At 35.8% G+C, this 18,566-nt stretch overlaps 1 protein-coding gene across 12 annotated transcripts in view; it reads right to left on the bottom strand.

Annotated features, from left to right (window-relative positions):
• The window catches only part of JAK2 (Janus kinase 2), an 84,221-nt gene that overhangs the window by 22,692 nt on the left and 42,963 nt on the right, over nt 1-18,566 (bottom strand). For 11 of the 12 annotated variants that reach the window (XM_041396971.1, XM_041396974.1, XM_041396980.1 and 8 more), the window contains 10 exons: nt 13,051-13,174; nt 12,149-12,266; nt 11,602-11,747; nt 10,100-10,421; nt 8,239-8,358; nt 5,721-5,878; nt 4,907-5,018; nt 3,077-3,263; nt 1,520-1,647; nt 876-1,010 (listed from right to left, as the gene is read on the bottom strand). In XM_041396971.1, coding sequence (XP_041252905.1) covers nt 876-1,010; nt 1,520-1,647; nt 3,077-3,263; nt 4,907-5,018; nt 5,721-5,878; nt 8,239-8,358; nt 10,100-10,421; nt 11,602-11,747; nt 12,149-12,266; nt 13,051-13,174 — 1,550 coding nt within the window. Of the gene's footprint in view, nt 1-875; nt 1,011-1,519; nt 1,648-3,076; nt 3,264-4,906; nt 5,019-5,720; nt 5,879-8,238; nt 8,359-10,099; nt 10,422-11,601; nt 11,748-12,148; nt 12,267-13,050; nt 13,175-18,566 lie in introns of those variants that run through there. The other variant, XM_041396983.1, reaches the window with a different exon arrangement.

The following is an 18,566-nucleotide window of genomic DNA, read 5'->3' as shown; positions in this document are numbered from 1 at the left end:
TCCAACTTTGTCAGGAAAGTTTCAATGCTTTTATTGCTTTCTTTGTTTTTTTATTCTGTTCAGTGGCACCTCCGCCTACACTTGCTTGTGTACTGATTATTCACCCAACAAAGTGAAGTGAAAATCAGAACATTTTCTTCAGGTGGCTATATTTTTGTTTCTGTGCTCTGAACTTTTAGTAACTGATTCATACTTTACAATATAAATTTTTAACCTATGTTACCAAAAGAAGTATTGTAAAGTGATATTGCTATAATAAACACTATTACATCTTGTGAAAGTCTTTAAAATTCAGTTCTCACATACAGAGTCTTGGGCTTGATTACACTACCAGTTGATTAGTTTTTGCACAAAAGCATTTCAGGTCTGCTAAAAGCGTCACTCAAAAAGTGTCAAAAGACTCAGTGATTATGGTGAATCCATGTATGGCAAGTTTTCCTCATACATAAATCTTCTGATTAGTTGATTTTATTGGAAAATCTGAAGACAGTCTACCCAGAGGAAGTGTTTTTCCATAAATGGTCCCTCGTTTGTAAATAATGAATTTACTGGTTAAGACAATCCATGACCATGCCACCTCTCCTTTGGTACTTTAATTGTATAAATGACCTGCTCTCCAGATCCCAGTGGGCAGTTCTGAATTCTCTCACAGGTGGCGGGAACAGGGGAAATAAAGTACATAGGTGTACTTCCCAAAGCCAGTCTCAAATTCATACTTCCAGTGTCACAAGCCTAAGCATGAGCTTGGTTCAACATGCAACCCTCTACCACACAAATACCCATTTATGAACTAAATGGGTAATGCTCACGAAAAGAAGAGTAATGCTCAGCATAGCATGGACAAATGTTATACAGCAGTCAACAATCACACCAACCTCAGAGTAGTTTCTGTGCACTTTATCCAGCACCTTTAAAAGAACTTCAGTTTGATGGAGCTGGCCATAGTCTCCCACTTCTTTCCTTACACCTTTGAAAATCTTCGTAAACGTGCCCTGTCCAAGACTCTCCTCCTAAAAAGAAGGAAGAATATAGACAGAAAAAAAAAAATCAAAAATATCTGCCTGTTTTAAAAGGCGTCTTTGGAAACCCTGCCCCTGCATACACATATGCAAGTCTTTAGAGGTGTGCTGGCTGGCTGTAGAGACCAGCTGAGAAGGAAAGGAAGCAACTATATCAAAAACATCTTATATTTTTGTTTGTTTTTTATTGATTACTCAAGGATCTCAGAAAATAACTTGCTGCAAGAACCAGAGAGGAAGCAATTCCATTAAATATGTATCTAAACATCTCTAGAACCAAATAACTGTTATTGCAGTCAAAACAACGCTTCATAATTATAAAAAAAATAGTTATTTTCATTACTGAAAAATAACATAAATTCTTTTCCACAATCTAAGGAAAGATTACAGCAAAATCTCCTAGCTCAGATAAGATTCTTTTAAACACACGCTGAGGATTTTAAAACTTGGTGCATATTAGACCCAACATCTGCAGTAGAAAAAGCAACAAACTGACTTACGAATATCAAGTCCTCATTACGGATTTTGTGAAAAACCATCTGATTGACATTATTGTGTCTCTGTAGCATAGGTGATGAAGGTACATCAGAAACACTATTGCTTCTGAAGACTAGGAGATTTGATTTATCTGGGAGAAGAAAAAGGGAAAGGAAAACCAAAGTAAATTTGTAAAATATAAAACTAAACCAATACTGTTTCAGAAGGATTGCTAATGAGGGGCTCCTGATTCAACACAAACAAGATATCACATTGAGGTCAGTGTATTTAAAAAGCCACACAGCATTTAACTGAAATCAAAGTCTGATATTTTCTAATCAGCTAAATCATCTAAGTTTACTCATGAGTTATATGTTTCTTAAGTACTCCTACTTTTGATAAACATTCTGAAAATATTCCTACCTCCTTTCACATTTTAACTGCTGCACTTTTTGTAACAACAACTGGGGATGGAAAAGGGGATGTAAATCACCTTGTTTTATAATACAAAGTATTTGTATTATAAAACAGAAAAAGTATTTGTATTATAAAAGAGCAAGTCTGATACTAAAACTAGATCTGAAAAGTATGTCTATGTGGGTATCTGCTCACATCCATAATTATATTTATTCAATAATTTATCATTCTGATGCATATAAACTTTTGATTTTAATGGAATAATGTTAAAAATTTATTCTCTATAATGTGCATACATACTTACTTGTTAAATCACTTTAAGGTTTTGAATCCATTGGCTATTTTCAACCAAATTTGAGAGAAGTAAAATTATATCATGCAGTTCTGTTCTGGCAAGTTATATCATATCTGTTCTGGCAAGTTTGTCTTTAAATAAGAACTTTGATAGAGACAAAGACTAATATTAACTGTATGTAGTACTACTTAGAAGGGCAGATATTTAAAGATTTCATAAATGAGAAAGATATGAATATCAAAGGTAGGCAAAAAAATAAAATGCAAATACAAGAAAAATCCCCTCCTCAGGCAGAAGCCCTATTCCATGTGTATTTTTTCAGTGTTAAAAAGGTGCTGAAACCACACTCGCAGACTTGACATAGCTCAGCTAAGATCAACAATGACAGAAATTCAGTGACATTGTTGGTTCCATTGCCTATGGAAGCATTCTTAGTGATAAATAATTAATTTAGTAGCTCTTTCCTTCTCAAGACATGAAAACACTTGATGTAAGAAGAAATGCTGCTGCACAGAATCCACTGCAATTAAGAAACCAGTTTTGCTTCTAGTCATGAAACTGGTTACCATAATTACTTTTGGAAGACTATCCTACACCAAAATTTTGCAGACACTCTGACTGGAAATTATTACTAAGAAGATGAATAAATAGGTCAGTGAAATTTAAAAAACCCCAGACAAACGTATCACAGAATCACAAAATATTTTGAGTTGGAGGGGACCCACAAGGATTACCAAGTCCAGCTCCTGGCCCTGCATAGGACCATCCCCAAGAGTCACAATACGTGCCTGAGAGCATTGTCCAAACACTTTAAGTCTTTAATCTAGAAAATAGAAAACTTTCTGCTTAGAAATAATCTCTTTCTTACCTTTTGGTTTTGGAGGACAGCATTTGATGAACTGGAAAATTATGCTGTCTGAACGGACAGTTTCTGTCTGGTAACAGGTCAAGAGATCCTTAAGATTACTAAAACTTCTCTTGGTTCCACTAAGATTATATTCTCCATTCTCATTCTTTGTAATTAAGCAGTGCTTATAATCTGTAGTATTGTCACGCTGCAGAAAATTTTTCCATTAAAAAGGAAATTGATTAATATTTAATATTTGAAAGCTAATCTAAATGTATAGCGCTCCACTAATTAAAGAAAGGATGCTTCAGGAAAATATGATCATAATTTGTTATTCTGTTCTCACTATGTAATATTGATTCTGAGAAAATATGACTCTACTCCCATCACTGGAACTAGCATGTTGATGCTGGAGAAAAACAAAGGTTAATGAAATCTGAAAAGATGGAGCTGAGAAAACAGATAATGGATCCCAGGAAAAATCCTTCAGAGCTATTAAGGAAAGCTTATTCATCCTGACAAGGGGTTACATCAAAACAAAATTTCGTTGGAAGCAATAGCCCTAATGCTTACACTCCATGTTTGTTTGGCAGGCATTTGGAGATATCAGCTGTAGTTCTGCTTTTGTGTCATCTCCAGCACAGTTCTACGAAATTACTTTCTAATATTTTTATTTCTGTATTTTTAATATGCACTGAATTATTTTCACAAAGGCTCCTGAAAAGATACCATTAAACGTTTTTAAACAAGATGAATTCTTAACAGTGCTTTTGTGGTCCTGTATCTCAGTCCTGTAGCAAATGTTCCAACCAATTCTGAATATAAAAAGTCCTCCAATAACTTACACAAGTCTCAGGAAAAAAAAAGAAGAAGTTGCAGTAAAGTCACTTAAAGGCAATGGTAGTCTTCTCTCACAAGCCTGACTCTCAACTTTGCCTCTCTAAGGTTGTTCATGAACCGATTTCGTCTACAAAATTCCCTACCAAACATACTTCATTGACTGGACATAACATTTCTCCATTCACACATCAGCATTATTTAGTCATTTTCAGAGATGTACCTATGTCTGACAGTATTAGCAAACTTGCTAGCTCGTTGTACACCAGCAGGAAAATTCTTGTATTACCTTCCCCAGCTAAAAACACAAAGATAGCTCTGCTAATGTAATTAAAGAGAAATTCATTATTGAAACAACATTAAGAAATTATTTAACAGCAATAATAAAGCATTATATTATCACTAGCTGCAATGTCAGAGAGAAGACGTACATCTAGTTCTCTGAGAACCATATGCATTTCCAGGGTAGCTTTCTCTCTAGCTAACAACAGATATACCCAGGAGATTTGTGTTGATGTAACAGCTGCCAAATAATATGGCTGGCCCAGTTCTGGGGATGAGGACAAGACCCAAACCCAGAAGAACCCGTGAAGGAGGCACTCTCAGATTGTCAAAGCCCCACTTGTGATGGGGGAGGAGGTATGTGGAAAACCCAGAGAAAAAACTCAAGTAAAAACCCCCAAACATTAAAAAAACAGAAAATCTGGCAGATTGCTCCATCTCCCAAATATTTATCCCAGCATCACAGTCCCAAGATCCATGCCTTTGTCTCCAGAACTCTTAAGCTCACTTGCCTTGGTCTCCAAGGCATATGGCATGTGCATTAGCAATTCTGTATCAACTCTGACATTTTTCACAAGACCCTGAAAATTGGCCCATCTGACAAAAGTAGCTATAGAATATACATACTAGACAAACATTCTGGAGGGGAAATTCAGAATCATTTACTGAACATCTCAGGCTCAATGTCAGACCACAACAAAAATGAAATAGGCATGAAGATAGAATACAAACCTCTATAGCAAAGGTAAGGAAGTATTTTTTAAAATCTTTAGGACTGCAGCGAAGGACGTAGAAACCAGTCTGATTACCCGCTTTCTTCAGTTTATTGATAGCAAAGTCCATGCTGCAGTAAAAATAAAATGTTTAATATTGCATAATTGCAAAACACAGAGTTATAAGCTGTTGAGTAATGAGCAATATTACAAATATCTAATAGAACAATAATTAAAACTTTCAATTTTATACAGCTTAAGATAATCTCTGTCCTTTATTTTCCAATATATAGGGTGATTGCTTATGTAGAGAGCAGCATATTAAAATTTTTTGATACTAAACCATCACAATTATTTATCCAATAAGAAATGTTAAGGGCTAAAAAGTAATACTCCCCACAGCTTACAAGATGATTTTCAACATGCATTATGAAAGAAGCTGTAATAAAATTACCTAACAAATAAGCTTAAATTAGCAAAACATTTGTGTGGGTGAAAAAGGTGGGTTTAACCAGGAAAATGGCTAACAAGAAAAAAGAGTTGAAACAAAGCAACATTCATTATTATAAGAATTAATTTTCTTTTAAACAAGCCTTGCTAACTCACTATTTCTATCCATATCCAGGAATGATCTTTCCACTTAATTTTTATAACATGTCACAAAGGCACTGTATTTTACAAAGTGAAAAATAAGAGGAAAAGTATAAAGCATTTTATGTTACATAAATGCAGTAAAAAAACATTTTAAGATGCCTACCACAGTACACAAACAACTAAAGCTCATATTCCAAAAAAAAAATTCAATTGTCATATTACTAAAAAAAAATACTTACAAAATTGGCCCATGACAGTTGCTTTGGATATTTTCAAGGACTGATGGTGGCGCTACTTCTTTACAGAGATAATGATGGGCATCTGCTGTTAATCTGTAATATCCATCAATTAATGATACAAAGGAGAGGGCTTCTCTTAGTGACTGAAATTCAGCCTCCTGTTCAATTGCCAGAGAACAATGTGGGGCAGGGAGGGAGAGAGAATTTCAATTTTTAATAGGCAACAAAAAATTCCTGAATATGCTAATGCTATAAAAGATACACATATGTGCACACATTAAAGACATGAATAAAAGCAGTTTTTAACTCATGTTTGTATATTCTACCTTCTTGTTATCATTCAAAACTTGATAGCAACCTTCAATGTTCAAGATCAAATCCAAACCAAAGAAAACAGAGAAGTTGTGGATGCCTTATCCCTGAAACAGGCTTTTGAGCAATCTGCTCTAATGATCTGTGTCCCAGCCCATGGCAGAGGTGCTGGAACCCAATGACCTTTAAAGGCCCTCCCAACTCAAACCATTCCACAATTCTATGAAATCTGCCACAAAAAAAAACCCAAACAACCCTTAATCTACATAGATGAAACAGCAGCGGAATGCCAATATGAAAGAGCATTTGAAAGGGAAAAACAAGTAGATAGATACAAGACAGCATGCAGACACCTACTGCACTGCCAATACAGTCTGGTTCTTTTCCCTAAAGGAAAGCCTTCACTTATCAAAGATTTATACTTCTGCCTTCAAGCAGAAAAGAAAAATCTCCAGTAAAGTACCTGCCTGAAAACTTAACTACGAGTCAGGAAAAACTGGCACCCTCAGCTGGATCATAGACAGAAGATGACCTTTTACTACTATGAAATCAGGTACACCGGATAGAACAGAGAGAAAAATCAGGTGGTTAAAGGAAAATGGGTGTGAAAAAGGTCTTATGTACGTTATGATTAACAGATAAAAGCAGGGAAAAATTACATTAATCTGCAACAGCACATTAACTGCTGCAAATAAAAAAAAAACAGAGAAGCATTTTCTGAGTCACCCTAGATTTCATTCAGCAGTGTAACCCAACGGAACAGGCTTTAGTATGTGTTTGCCTGTGACACCAGAGACATACTTCACTGAACACAATTATTTGGCAAGTTCTTTGCTGCTAGAGAACAATAAAAAGAGCTGGTGTTTTTGAGGAAGTGTCAAGAATTTAGAGTTTCCAAACTCCTTTTTAAGAGGACCAGGATCTGGAAACAACTGCAGCCCATGGTGAGGCAGCTGTACCTCTGCGGCCCATGGAAATTCATGGTGCAGCAGAGATCCCCCTGCAGCCCGTGAAGAACCTCATGTCACAGAAGGAGGACGTGCCTCAAGCAGGTTGTGACCCCATGGGAAGCATGGAAACATAGGTGCTGGCAGGACTTGTGGCCCCATGAGCCACTATGGAGATGTGGAGCAGCCTGTTCCTTGAGAACTGCACTTCATGGAAGGGACCAACACTGAAGCAGCTCATGAAGAACTGCACCCTGTAGAAACAATTTGCATTGGAGAAGTTCATGGGGGACTGTCCACCATTGGAGGGATCCCTTGCTGGAGCAGAGGATGAGATGGGGAAGACTGAGAGGCAAGGACAACATGCAATGAACTGACCACACTTCCCATTATCAATCCTCTACAGTGCTGAGGGGAAGGAAGGAAGTAGAGAATAAGGAATAAAGTTGGCCCATGAAGAAGAGAGGCGTGCTGGGAAAATGTTTTTAGGATTTTTTTATTCTCATTACCCTACTCTGAAACAAACTTGGTTAATTTCCCTGAGTCAATTCTGTTTTGTCCATGACGGTTAATACATCTTAATTTATCCTTATCTTGACCCACAAGCCTTTCATTACATTTTCTCTCCTCTGTTCAAGCTGCAGAGGGTTTGTGATTAGAGAAGACTTGGTCGGCATCTGGTGCCCAGCCAGGGTCAGTCCACCCCACAACTCTGTGATAGCAATACCTGCTAGAAAGCCTGACCCAAGTGCAAGGTTGTAGCTCAAGTAAAAAACTTTTTACGTTTGGGTACAAAATACTTTCTTAAGATCATCTTCAAAGAATGGTACACAGTAAAAGCAGTAACATTAATTTTGTCCTGATACTTATTTTGTATCATCATTTTTCAGAACATTTTGAAGTCTTTTTCAATGTGTTGGTCTGTAGCAGACAGCTTATCAGGACACCATGGAAACAGCACACTTGAGAACTGAAACCATGGACTCAGGTTTAAGACTAATAAACAAAAGAACCTATCTGTGTACCAGAAATTTTCCTCAGATATAAATATCTACTTCTATTTCATTTCAAGCAAATAGCTTTGAATGCAGAAGACTTTTAGTGTTCTGATAACACCCCTTACACTGCTGATAGATGTTTAGTTTTATCTCATGCTTAATTAATGTGGTCATGGATTATACAATACTATGCATACAACAGTCATACAGCCTGTTCAAAGCAGTATCTATTAGAAAGAACAGCAACCAAAATAAACAGACCAGATTCTTGCTGTCTTGTTTGTGAATGGTGACAATTCTTCTCTCACTGGAGCCTTCTTGGCTTGCTTGTTTAATGCTGACATCAATGATATCAGGAAAATCACAGTATGTTTGTAAATCCTGCAACAAATATCATATAATTTCAGTAATAACATAAATGGCAATTAAAAAGCCTCACCTAATTGCAGCATTGGAACTTCTACAATTCCGAACTTGTAAGCCAACAACAAAGAGGATTATAAAACCTTAAACATGCCATTACAAGGAAATACAGGATTTTTTTCTTTTTTTTCTTTATTGAATCATCACTAGGAACATAAATTGAAGAACAGACATAGATCCGGGAACCATGAACAGAAATATCTACATATGGGCTTGGATTTTTATAACTGCAGATATTTCTTCACTCTGTAGTATTTTATGAACAGTGGATCATTTTGATTACTTTTTTGAGAAGGGTTTGGGTTTTTTTTTTTGTGAGCTTATTACTGGCATCCTGATTAAACAGTTTTAGAAAGCCTGTCAATTATACAAAATGTCATAACTTCATTCAGAGTGATACAAGCTGCAAATCTGTAGTTGGAATGAAGAAAAAGTGTAAGGCTGTCCTCTCAGTCCTATCTACTTGTTCATCTAGTTAGTGAAAATGTAAACTTGCAAAACAAATTTCTTCACAATCCACTCCACATATGTCATTACATACAAATAAATAAAAAATATTTTTTAGTTCAGTATCTAAATGACAATTCATAGTAAAGTTTACTGAAACGAGTTACAATCATGTTTAGAAGCAGCCATATTAATTAATCCGGTTTTCAAAACCAACCTTATAAATAGTTTCTTTACCAGTGAAAATATATGCCGTGTCTGTCAATAATAGAATTACAATATTTTTAATAAGGAAAAAATAATTTGGCAATCTTTATAAAAAAACATGATTTATTCAAACACTATGCTTACTAAAGGCTTGGCTGCCAAACCCAAACAGCATAGTATGCATACATTCTGCACACCTAAAACTGGAAACTGCAGAATCTGACATTTATGACAGATCCTACCAGAGCAACTTGCATTTACAGGAAAATTAGGGAAGGCAGAGGGCTGATACATAACAACTATGAATGAAGTAATTGTCAATCTACAAATATTCTAAGAACTGCACACCTCAAAATATATGGGCATGTAATCAAATTTACTTTTTGCTAAGTATTGAAAAAACCCACTAGCATATAGCGTTTTTTTACAAATTATTACAGCACACGGTAGAAATACAACTTTTTTGTACTTTGATCTTTTCTGCTACGTATTACGAATCAAAATTACCAAATCAATGTGATTATTTTGAAAAAAACACACATACTCCAGTTTGCCTTTACTTTTGCCTTAGGATACCTCCCACACTCTCAATGTACACTGCTTTGAGTTTTATCAGGTTTTGGTAAACTCAACCTAATGAACAGTCATGATGGGAAATCTCACACACATACAAAATAATACCAATAAAAATGCAGCAGTACATGATTATTAGCACTTACAGGAACCACTAAGCACCTAATTCCTGAAGAAAGACTACATGGACTCCACAATCACACAGATGTAATTTTAAATTTGCTAACTGAGACACTGGTAGTTGTCTAACCACAGCAGGAAAGAGGTATAGGAGAATCTGCCTCTTGTTTGGAGTCCTTAGATCCCTGCTTTCAAAGAAGATTTGGGGAATTTCTGCATTTTATCTACACCTCAGGGCATGGTCATTACATTTTTACATTTTTTATATGTCATTGTGAAGTAAAATTTGCCTACCAAATTTGCTTACTACTCTGTTCCATTAGAAGTGATTAAAATAATTTTTTAAAATTACCTGCTCTCCAAGTGTCTCACAGTCTTTAAGTTTTCCCCTTGAACACTGAATTCCACCATTTCCAGTTATTACAACGGTTGCAAAACTTTCCTCTCCAGAAGGACCTCCACCAGGTTCTTTTACTTCAAAAACCTCTGAATAGAAGGCAGGCTGAAGGGTTTCCAGATTTATGAGATACTTAAGTTTCAAGTTTCTGGCAGTAGCTTTGCATTGGCCAAACTGTTGTATAAATTTGCGGAACCTGTACCTTATCCTTTTTCGTGTCAAAATGTGGTAGTCTTGGATTTTTGCTCGCACACACTTAGGTAAAAACATTTTGTAGCTGTGAATACATAACCAGACAAAAAAAGCTACCAATTTTATCCATTAAATCCAGCAAAGATAATTAGTTCTGTGCTAAACAAGTCAACATTGAAAACACCTTTTCCTCTAAATGTACTGTTATTTTTACAACTGTAGGATAACAAAGATCCTTTCTTAGATCTGTAGTATGTTCTTTCAAACAGAGCCCCCTGTATTCTTCCATTTTCCATTTTTTTCCACTCTTTCAATTGCAACATAAACTACATAATGCATTCTCCATAAATTCAAAAATGTCTGTTCTTTCATTAGTGAAGTTCTAAGGTAAGGCAGCAGAAGTTACAAAATTGGTTTGTTTGGTGTAGAAATTGTAAAGAGGATACTGCATAGCAACTACATGGATAAAGGACAGATTTCCCGGCTGAAAATACAGGTGGTAGAATACAAAACTGTGGTTGGTTGTCACTGAAGTTCCTATGTCAGGGACAGAATTAACTCAGCTGGAGTAGAAACTGACAGGATTGACACACCCAAGTGAGTTGATAAACTCAAGAATGTTTAGCAGAGATCTGCCCGAGATGGTTTAAGAGCCTGGAGCACATGACATGAGAGAAGAGACATATGGGATCTTGATTTGGTCAGCCTGGAGAAAAGTAGGCTCAAGTATGGTGTTCTATTAATTGTCATCTAATAATGTGAAAGGACAAGAGAGGATTATCAGTACCAGAGAGGAGACTGATTAGGTACAGAAGAAATCTTTCACAATGACCATGGTCATGCAGAGGACAAAGGTGCACAGAGTTACCAGGGAAATCTCCGTATCTAGACAATTTCAGAACTTGACTGGATGAGGCCGTGAGTCACTTCATCTAACTTTGAATTTGACCCTGACAGGAACAGGGGCTTGGATCTGATGACATCCAGAAGGTGTCTCACCTAAAATTATTGCTTACATATTTTCTCACATAAGAAGCTGCTGCCTTACCTTTCATCAAGAGAGTCAAATCCATGTCTCCAAATCATGAATGGTCATCATGACACAAATTTTCTATTCATCTCTATTTTACATAATAAGTAAAATTATGTAACAATTTTACACCAACACATCAACTGCCAACAGATGAATACTTTCTCCTAGACACTAACGTGCAAAAATACAATCTTTAGGCATGAGATAGATCTGAAACAAATTACAGAATCACCTGACTGAATTGTAAACAGCCATTGGGGTTTGGTCCTTTTCTTTGGCCACTCTCATCATATCTAGAACAGCCATTCCAAGGCATTCTTCTTGTGTTTCGTGAGTAACAGGCATCTGTACCCATCCATCCAAAAAATCAGCTCGCCACTAAGAAAGAATGCAAGACAGCAAATGAAACCTGGTGCACTGCTTCTTAACAAGAATAGAGGTTTGGGGTGCAGTTGCTGGGGGGAGCTGTTGTGCTGCTTGATTGTTTATATTTGGTTTGTTTAGGGGGTTTTATTGGCTTGGTTTTTAAAGACTCAACGACCTACTTCATCCACAAAGAGATGTACTTATTCAAAAGGAATACCAGCTGCTATCATGCTTGTAAGCACTGTTTTGAACTTCATCTCTCCAAATACACAATAGGAGATGGAATTTAATTTCCAGCTTGAGAGGGCTTCAAGCTTTCAAGAGCCTACAGAGTTACTAGGAGAAGATGGAAAGGGAACAAATGCTAATAACCCTCACCAATCTGCATTTAGCAATGAGCGAGCAAATCATACCTGTGCAAATAGGTAAGACATGACAAGATCATCAAGGACAGGGCTTTCTGCACCACGAAGAACGCCGTAACGGTATGCCCTGTTGCTGCCACTGCAATACCAGTGGGGAAAATAAAACCTGGTAGGAAATAAATTCAAGCAAATGTTAATAAACAGACATTTTGGTTACCAGCATCAGACCTTACTGCTCTCATACACATGTAACTAGTGCCGCTGATCTGGAGGACCACTATGAAATCCCAGTTACTCAATGAAGAATTCAGATCCAGTTCTTGGTGTTTTAAAGTACTACAGTACTCGAGCAAGATGATAAACTGTACTGATAGGAATGAGAACTTTGCTAAGTTATTCTCACTAATCAGAATACAGAGAATTTTATTAGTGCCTTCTAGCTTCTTTTGAAACAGCTCCCAAAAAACACTCAGGCCAAATTATATAATGTAAATAAATTAAGCAATTTACAAAACGAAAACTGACTACAGTTTTAGTTGTCCACATTCAATTATAAAGTTAGGGAAAAATGGTTGTATTGCAGAAACATGTCTGACTACGCAGGACAATTACTCTGCATTTCAGAAACTGCTACTTATTTCAAACAGGCAAGCACAGAGGAGATGAGATGTATTATTACGAAGAAAGGTTTTTACTTCTAGTATATTTTTATTGTTTGTTTCTTCAATGTGACACTGGTAAACATAGTGGATAGAGAAAATTAATAAAGTACATAATTCAAATCACTCCAATATTTTTGATTCTTTTAGCTCCCTGTTTTCCAGAAAATGCCAGCAATCTGTCCATAACTTCCAAGCGAAACTACAGTTCAACTAAAGATCATATTGGTTGTGTTCTCTCACACAGTCTTGTTTTATCATGAAAAGTGTACAATATTTTATTTAGATTACCTTATCCGGTAAATTAGGATGAGTCTGGTTGTTTCATCTACATGGAAGATGTGATTTGGGGGATACCACATTCTGTCTGTTTCACTCATGAGTGCAAACATGTTATGATACACTGGCATGATACCTACACGAGGAGCAGAGAAGCAAACATCAGTAGGAAACAGTTTTCACAAAATATTTTTTAAAAAAATAAAATATTTTTAAAAATGGCTTAAAAGCAGCAGATTGCCACAGTGCTCTACTACTATCAGCTACAGGTATCAATATTGCCAACAACATTGCAACCATGAGCCCATAACCTGCAGGCTGCTTTGCTGGTTAAATTTTTCATTTCTCCTTTATGGTCTCTGACTGAAGACTCTGTCCACCTGTTGTCCTATGACCCCACTGTTAGATTACAAGATTTTCTCTGTATGGCATTTAATAAAATGTCTTCTTAGCTTCTCAGTTTAGAAACAGCTTACAACAGTAGATTTGTTTTTCCTGCCTTTCCAAAATCAGATAATTTGATTTGAGCATTGATTTTACAACTAAGCATTGATTTTAAGACTTTAGACTGATTAAAAATTAGAAGTAAAGCAACACAAAATTATAGTGATTAGGACAACCACTGGCCATTTCCATTTTAGTAACTCAGTTTATAGCCAAACATATACTGTTAAAATAAAACAGAACTGGAAAATATTATTTTCCCTCAACAACTTTGAATTATGCTAATGGTAACTGACAAGCAATCCTACTTAACCAGAAACTACAACTATCAGTTGAGCATCAACTCTTCAGCAGCACCACAATTTAAATTTGACTTTGACACTCAAAACTAAAACACAGCCTACGACTCAGCATTGTACTGTGCTGCAGTGTTATGTGTCCCTGTGATGCCAGTGTTAGATTTGGAAAACAGGGTAACTGCCTGAAAATTGACAGCACAAAAGAATGAACTGCAGGTATCGACAAAAATATTCTGAAGACAGAAAGAGACACAGGTTGAAAGGCCAGAGAGTAGGATGAAAAATTACAATGTCAAAGCAGGTCATATCTAAAAAAAACTTTACATTAAAGGAATAGACTTTGGGGTAAGAAGGCAACAAAAAAATGGAAAAACAAACAGGTAAAGACAAGAAAAGTAACTTAAAATGATGTTATGAGACAAAAGAATTCTGGGAAAAGGTAAAATATCAACACCCTTGCTCAAAGACTTAGAATGAAGTAATTGAAGTTCTCAAAAGAAACCAGGAGAAAAAGGAAATCCTTTATTTCCTACTGTTCTGAACAACATCTAGGTAATTACTGAAAGGGGCAGACCCCACATTTCTTTCATCACATCTAAACAGCATGTAAGACAATCGAAAGAAACAACCAACCAATTCCACATACAAAAACTACATAACCCCGTTTTGGAATAAAACATAGTTCAGTCTTAAACAACAACTAGCTTATTAAATTTGATACAAAAAAGGCTTTGCTTCTATAGGGGTCTAGTAAGAGGGCTAAGAACTAGAGTTCTATTGCATATTCGTGAAGATTAAACTGCTGAAATCTGTAGGCCAATCATCTGACACCTTCTCAAACCAAAGCTCTACAAAACATACCAGAGCTGCAGGTGTTAACATATGATTTTCTATGAAAAGGAGTCACAGGCTTACAGGAAACTAGAGAAATGGAAAGCATTATATAAGGCAATGAAAAGGAAACCAAAACAAAACAAATCCCCCGCAGGAATAAAACAGATAAGTAACTGAAAGATCGGCTGTAATTCTAAATGTTGCAAATTTATGGCGCAATATGACATATTTGATCCATCCAAGTTTTGAGGATTTTTTTAATGGAGTTAGAAAGAAACCTACCCCATACAACTAAATATGGTTCTCATTTGATGTGTAAAGTGGGATGAACTATACTATACTACATGTCAGCTGTCCATAAAGCAGTAACTTAGCAGTCACTAACTCAGCAGTTTTATGGTGGTGTGGTATCTGCATCCCAAACAATTTCAGATTAATTACAGTGTAATGTATGTGAGAATCACTAGCCTGTTTCATGACTCTTGCTAGATGCTAAACACCATTCAGGGCAATGCTGAATATTTACTATATAGCTAGTGAGACCTACCTAGTCTCCCTAATACTTTTACCCAAACTATTAACCATCCAGTGTACACTCACTGAACAACATTTCAAACCCACATTCTTAAATTCAAATGCTAAGCTGCTGTATTTCACCAAATACATTACAGACACCACAATCACCACGCCACCCCACATCTCAAAAAACCCCACAGGTATTTCAAGATCCTATCATTCCCATTCTGAAACTTTAACCAAGGCATGACTGCAGCACTCCCCCCTACAAATCAGAAGTACTTATATTAAGCCCTCCCCCTGCCACTGTCTTCCTTTGTTTGAAAAGTAAACTGTGCACTCTTCCATCCCTCATATTTTGGCACTTATACTTCTGAATGGCAACTTGCACCATTCACTGGCAGTATTTAAGAACTTAGAGATCATGTCTATTTTTCAAGAAAAGGAGTATCACTTTGTTATCCCTTCCCCTTTAGAACTATTCATTTGCTTTGCTACACTTAATGTTCAACAACTATAAAACAGAGCAAATTCCTTTATTAAACAGTCTTGAAAATTGTCCACAAAAATCTGACAAAAGCAAAGAGGCCAGAAACTTCTCTTTTCACGTAATTCTTACCACCACTATTAACTGCAGGACCTTTTAAAGTCAAGATAACTTCAGTATTTAAATGTTTTCTCTAGAAACAATGAAAATCTAAAAATTGGAGTGGGGAATAAAAGTCTTCTGCTGAAGCCTAGATATATGAACAATAGCGAAAACTTAGGAGAAATATAAAAGTAAGTGAAGCTAAGTAAAATCATAAAAGCCATTCACAACAGGTACTGAAAAGCCCCCCCTGGATTTTTACACTGCATCAACCATGCTATCAGCTCAATCAGTGATGAATTAGGAGAGAAGACAGTGATTCAGACATAATTAATCAGAATTTTCACTGCTTTGCTTCTTCAGCAAGGGCTATCAAGTAAATTTTCTGGAATATTGCAGTGACAGGATCTCTTGAAAATTTATTTGTTTGTTCAATAAGGCTGAAGAAAGGAGTGTGTATATATATATATATATATATATATATATAGTATATACATACTATAGGATATAGGATATATACTTGACTATAGTCAAGCAACATCACAAAAGACTACAACACAGTGTAAGTTTATATTTCAACCTTCTGTTTCAAACCTAAAAAAAAGTAGATTCTTCTCTTCCTCATTATGATTTTAGAGCTTCACATCCAGACAAGTCTCACTACTTCATTTATCCTGAAGCAGCTTCGAAAATACAGTTTTTCTGAGTCTCCTCTTTTGTTTGCATTAGGAACCCTTTCTCCCATACAGTATATTTTCATAAGGGAATGTCCCTCTTCTAAGAAAAAATAAAAAGCAGGAAGTGTAAATCACAGCAAGCCATGACACCACTCTGACATGTGAAAGCCATGCAGAGTCTGCAATAGAAATACTGTTGTATGAAACTCTCAACTCAAGCATGTTAAGTCATTAGATATAAAAAGAGGAAAGCAACTAGTTGAATGATTAATAAAAATCTCAAATTTCTATATAAAAAGTCTAATACATACATTAGTTCTCATAAAGTTGAAAGCAAACTATTTAAAACATATATAGCCTTGCATATACCAGATGGAAATTTGCTTGCCTTTTCTGACATAAAAATAGTATCTTGCATTATCATTCATGCAAACTGGAGGCTTACCAAACCCTTAACATCATATTCAATGTCACTATCCTGTCAACAAAATGGTTTCTGAATAGTCAATCAAAGCTTCTATTTCTTTTCCTGGAAAAACAGAATTGCCCAGAGTTCTGATCTATTCATTCCCCAGCTAGTGAGGGAAAGCAGGGGGGCTACATGTTCTGGGTGGATTTTCAGGAAAGGCTATCACCTAAAGGATGACAAAGAAAGAAAAACCAAACAACAACATGACCTCACAAAAACAAGCAAAAACACACACACAGAAAAAACCCCTGAAACCAAGTAAAACAACTGAACAAAAAAAACCAACCCTCAGTGAACAGTTATACTCAATGACAACTCCGAGCTGTGCGAATCCTGACTCATGTCAATTCTGGAAATTCTGCATGTTAGGAAAAATATGCCTAGAATTCCCTTGTTAGCAGCACGGAATCTCTTCTGGAGCATATAAGCAAAGACTTACTACAAATCATAACATTATGCACTGCACTCTCTCCCTTGAAAACATTTAATTGACTGCAAACACTGCCACCACTTGTCACATTAAATGCTTTGAAACAGTGCCTTTACTTACTTATAATTAAAAACTCTCTGCCATTTTATGGTTTTCCAAAAGAGACCAGCATTTTTCAAGGGTTGTACCATGCAAGTTCCGACATATTTGCAATTCAGATGGATGAGAATTAAAATGAAGATACACCTAACACAAAGATTCTGCAACCTTTAGAACAATTTCTCTAATGTATTTAATTTCCATCATCAGTTAGTTCCTCTAATACCACTTTCCCCTTCAGGCTGAGAACAATACCTTTTCTTCAATTTGGTATGACATTTCTAATATTTTACTTGGAATTAACTAGCTAACATGCAAGAACTGAACCATGACTAACTCATCAATTTAAATTTAATTTCAAGACACCTTATTTATTTTTGCATTTCTGCTTGGAAAATGTGATAGTCACTTTTATGTACAGTTTTCCTTATAAAAATACAAACCTACAAAAATGTTTATTATATTTTTTCCCAAACCAGAAAACTGTTTTAAAATAAAGTTTAAAAAAAAAAAGGCCAAGCTTTTGCATGCATGTATCAAACTGGCAGAAAAATATTTAGACAGACTAATATTTTTATAGCCAGATATAACAGATCTAATGTCAAGTTAGCAGTGACTGGAAAATTTTCCATGGTTTGAACTGTTTAAGTGATACATAACAAGACTCTGACTGCTGATGTTTGCCTAGATCCAGTCCTGCTTTGCCTCCAACAGCAGTCATAGTTGGATATAATCAGCTCTGCTATCAAAAGATCTATGAGTTTCTCAGATTGCAAAATTAAGTAACAATTACCAAATTTGTTATATTTCAGTCTTGCTTACTACCCAAATCACTCTCTTCTTAACCAAGTATTCTGACTCATAGCTTACTCCTGAAAGATGAGTCTTGCAAACAAACACTATTTGACTGTATGGAGCCATATCTGTTCTGATGTACAACCAAAAAATCCTCTCAGAAAAAAAAAAAAAAGAATAATAAACAATAAGAAGCAATACCTCATGATTTAAGCACTAATGGTTGCTATGAAAGAGAAAAAACCACAGAAGGAAGATCATTTTCATACCCAGAGATTATAGGAATGGATTTGTTTTATTAAAAAATCCAACGTACTTTAGCAAAGAAAGATGCATGCACAAAATCCAAGCTTGAATTATTTTACTACAGATTTCA

This window comes from Onychostruthus taczanowskii, unplaced genomic scaffold (assembly GCF_017590055.1).
Source record: "Onychostruthus taczanowskii isolate IOZ18803 unplaced genomic scaffold, ASM1759005v1 scaffold133, whole genome shotgun sequence".
NCBI lineage: Eukaryota > Metazoa > Chordata > Aves > Passeriformes > Passeridae > Onychostruthus > Onychostruthus taczanowskii.
The sequence above is the reverse complement of the archived record's forward strand: the minus strand, read 5'-3'. Positions and strand labels throughout refer to the sequence as shown.